At 37.5% G+C, this 3,975-nt stretch overlaps 2 protein-coding genes across 3 annotated transcripts in view; both read right to left on the bottom strand.

Annotated features, from left to right (window-relative positions):
- Positions 1-717, bottom strand: part of vimr2 (vimentin-related 2) — a 23,353-nt gene extending 22,636 nt beyond the window's left edge. Inside the window, exon 1 of the mRNA XM_014004233.1 lies at positions 500-717. Coding sequence (XP_013859687.1) covers positions 500-609 — 110 coding nt within the window. The 5' untranslated portion in view covers positions 610-717. The remainder of the gene's footprint in view (positions 1-499) is intronic.
- Positions 718-819: 102 nt separating this feature from the next.
- ocrl (OCRL inositol polyphosphate-5-phosphatase) overlaps positions 820-3,975 on the bottom strand; it is a 23,254-nt gene continuing 20,098 nt past the window's right edge. For both annotated transcript variants that reach the window (XM_014004211.1, XM_014004220.1), the window contains exon 23: positions 820-3,264. In XM_014004211.1, coding sequence (XP_013859665.1) covers positions 3,140-3,264 — 125 coding nt within the window. In that variant the 3' untranslated portion in view covers positions 820-3,139. The remainder of the gene's footprint in view (positions 3,265-3,975) is intronic.

The raw sequence follows: 3,975 nt of genomic DNA, 5'->3' as shown, positions 1-3,975 counted from the left end.
TACAAAAATAAAGTTATAATAATATGAGAATAAATTCATAATAATAAAAGATTAAATTTTTAATATTTTGGGAATAGTCATAATAATATGAGAATAAATTCATAATAATAAAAGATTAAATTTTTAATATTTTGGGAATAGTCATAATAATATGAGAATAAATTCATAATATTACACAGGAATAAAATCAAGAACTCCGACAGTGAAAAGCAATCTTACCTCCGCTTTAAAAGGAAGAACGTTGAACATCTTGTGGAGTTTTATTTTGGTATAATTTTTACAAATAAGGAAATAAATCTTTTAACACATCAGCATTGAATTGTTATCAGCAACAGGACTTTGAAACGCTTGTGTCTATTTCAAAGCCATTATTCTTGCATTTTGACTTCATTCTCATAATAGAAGAATTAAATTCTTAGTCTGGCTCTAATACTCCGTTGTAGATTTGTGTTAAAAAAACCTAAAGATTTAAAAGTACTGTGCGTGAATCAACACTGACCTGACAGAGGCCCGGTACTGTCCGGCACACGGCGCCCCCARCCCTCCGTTTCCACCCCACCTGTGGTCCTCAAACATTTTGCGGTAAGAAGAGACTCTGAGCATGGCCATGATGTTGGATAAAAYCAGGATTAAACTCACCAGGCAGCAGCTGGGAGGTGGTTTTATAATGGCAGAGGATAAGAATGTAGCATCGAGGTGAGGCTCTCCAACAAAAACACAAACATCAGCCGTGAAAGATTTCACACGAAGCCGAGGAGTAAACTACTCAATCTACTGGGCAGCTGCTACAAATAAACGAGTTGAAATGAAGMGCATGGAGGCTTTTTACAGTTTATTTCTTTTTAAATAAATTAAAAGTACCAAAAAAAACAACAACTGTAAAGCTGAAAACATTCCAAATGTACCGACTGAAAAACAAAAGCAAYGAACTCACACCGCGACATCAATACAGAAACAACTAAACAAACGATTGTTCATTGTTGTTTTGTTTGTCATATTTTAAAGTTAAAAAAATGTTTTGCTTTTCCGAGTTTTAATCAAGATTTATGTAGAAGAAATACTTTCACGAGATTTGGACACCGTTTTGGCAAATTTCCACTTCGACAAAGAAATTTTGAGTGTTGACTGCAAGTGAACAGAAAGAAATTTGCAATTACAATTAAACTCCAGGAAGAATTTTCTGAATTCCTACAAAAAAAGAAATCAGAAAACAAACCTCGTGTTTTCCGGGATTCAATAAAAGATGCCAAACAGGCGAAATGAGTGTGATGATTGTGAAACTAATCCTGACATCTGTTGAGTGAAACTCCTAAAGAGGAAATATTCATTAAACACAGCAGGAAACTTCCTTAATTCTATAACCGCCTGGGTTTTGCAACAAGGGCAGACGAGAAAAAAAAAAACAATCCCCCTCTGGCACAACTGAGAAAGRAAGAATTTTCTCCCTTAAGCATGCTGCAGCACTTTAAAGAGCTTCATTCAGATTGTGTCATGGCCAGTGGTGAGCACAGCTAACCAAAAAGTTAGCTTCACTAACCACTAACCCGCCAAATAAGAATCTTAGCTCCACTGACACTAACGGCTAAGTTATTGGAACTATTGTTAGTGTTCTATTGGTTCAATTTGAAGGTGGGCGGGATCATTCGTAGCAAACTGGCCAATCCAAACCAGAGTTATAGCTCTGTCTAACCTGTGATACTTTTAGTTAAACCCTTTCAGATAAAAAGCATTTTTTAATCGAGTTTGTATTTTAATAGTTAGTCGAGCAACACTTTTTTAAACATATAAGTTTGTTGTATTTGTTATTTAAATATTATTAAATGTTATTTTATTTCTTTTTGATGCTCTTATTTTGAAGTTTAGCTGCTAAATGCTACATGCTACACACACACGGTGCCTGACTTGTTTAGCACTGCTTGTACGAGAGGATAGTTTTTATTAATTTTGGGATAAAGGACATAAAAATAGAAAGTTTTCAATTAGTGAATATTTTAATGGACTTAAATTTAGCAGAAGCTAATTTAATGGAAGCTAATTGGTCTGCTAATGATTTCCAAAGTTGGTAAAAATGCTAATCTGCGATATGAGATGCTAGTTCTGCTATTAGCGGATTAGCAGAACTGTGCCCACCACTGGTCACAGCTTTACAATGATGTAAAACAAACAAAATTAGCGTTTATGAGATGGAGCAGAGACGTGTAAACAGACAGACACAAACTGTAGACACCATCACAGAGTTGCACCACCACACAGTCAAACACCTACAGAACGGGAAACTCACTATTTACATYGTTTCAGAACCTCAAGAGGGGCGGATCTGTTTTTGATTCCGGCTGACCAGGAAATCAGGGTGTTAACAGACTTCCTTTGTAACWCCAAGGAATCTGACAAAAACACTGCAAACGTTCACGAGGAACGGTTTTCTATATGAAAATGATAATCTGTTTTTTTTAAAGTAATACAGTTACAAAATTAAACAGAAAGAAAAATGAAAGAAAAAAATAAACAATAAAATGGTGCAAACCTCAAAGAAAATATATATAAATAGCAGTTAGAATACTACAGATATGTTAACTAATAAATTTCAAAGGTATTTTATCGGTTTCAACTCAAATACAGCAACAAATGATTGTCATGATTTAAAGCAAAAACAKTCTTAGTTACTCAACTCTAATGATCCCGTTTTAAACTACTTGAGGCTTTGAACAGTATATTTGTACACATTATTCAATCTACTTATTGTCTTTAGTGTAATTAAATCTTTCTTTCTGGCCTTTACGGACTCGTAGTGTTTTCACATTCGCGCCTCTCACCATTCAGGGGTTAATTTGGCATCAGCACCTACAACAAGAAGAGTCAGCTGACAGTGAGGACAAGACGGGTCCGGAGGCACACGTCCTTTAGGTCGAGARAAAAAGTGCACAGGCATCAGTTCAGACTTCTCCCAGAAGCTTCAGCGACTGGGCCGTTKTGTGTCGACAACCGAAGATATGACACCAGCTAAGAGTTCAGTTTGGTACCTCTGGTGTCAGAGAGGGTGAGACGTAGCTGTGCTGGTCTCCAACAGGTGGCGCAGAGAGTCCAGGTGAAGCAGCTAGTGTGACGGGGGTCCAGGTCAGCCGTGGCGACTCATCCTCGGCTACTCTTCGTCTCCGGCCATRAGGAAACCCAGAATAAAGTTGATGGCTCTCTGTCGGTCATGCGCCGTCTGCCTGCCCACCAAGTTGGGAGGCGGTCGAATGAGGAGGCTGGCAAAGAGGGTAGCTGAAACAAAAGATCATTTGCAGAGTGAGCTTTATTTTAGCATCACCCGAACCACTGTTTTTTTTTTAAGTGTAAATATTTCTGCATAATAAAACTTACAACTGTACATCAATCAGTGCTGGACAACAATTCGATATATATCAATCTGCTGTAAAAATGTGCCGGAGAGTCTGGTGCCGACTCGCAGCGGGAACACATCAAATCTGTTCCACCGTCTGATAAGTGTGTGAAAATGAAGACCCCTAGAAATATAAACCCTCTTCCTAAAACAACATCTCCCCGTCAGCAGCTGGGCTGAGCAAGTGACGTCGGCGCTGCAAACGCTGATGGGTATGGCAGGCCGTTTTGGCACTTAATCATCTTGAACACATTTACATTCCACATATCTGAAATTAGTTTATGACTAGAGATACGTAGTTAATTAAGATATCTCTGATTACATTCTGAACAGTATAAATGACGTCAGATTTTCCAATAAGTTGTATGGAGTCTCTAATTTAAGATATCTACAATGAATTACTGACTACCTGAAACATATATTTCAGAAATCAARACGTCTTTTTTTGTTTAATTCAATTCAATTCAGTTTATTTACGTATATAGCGCCAAGACACAACATACGTTATCTCAGGGCACTGTACGTGAAAAAAGAACAATCTAAAGAAGAAGCCAGCTGACCGCGATGAATCACTTCATCACAGTCTCCCATCC

Source organism: Austrofundulus limnaeus, unplaced genomic scaffold (assembly GCF_001266775.1).
Source record: "Austrofundulus limnaeus strain Quisiro unplaced genomic scaffold, Austrofundulus_limnaeus-1.0 Scaffold1, whole genome shotgun sequence".
Classification (NCBI taxonomy): domain Eukaryota; kingdom Metazoa; phylum Chordata; class Actinopteri; order Cyprinodontiformes; family Rivulidae; genus Austrofundulus; species Austrofundulus limnaeus.
The sequence above is the reverse complement of the archived record's forward strand: the minus strand, read 5'-3'. Positions and strand labels throughout refer to the sequence as shown.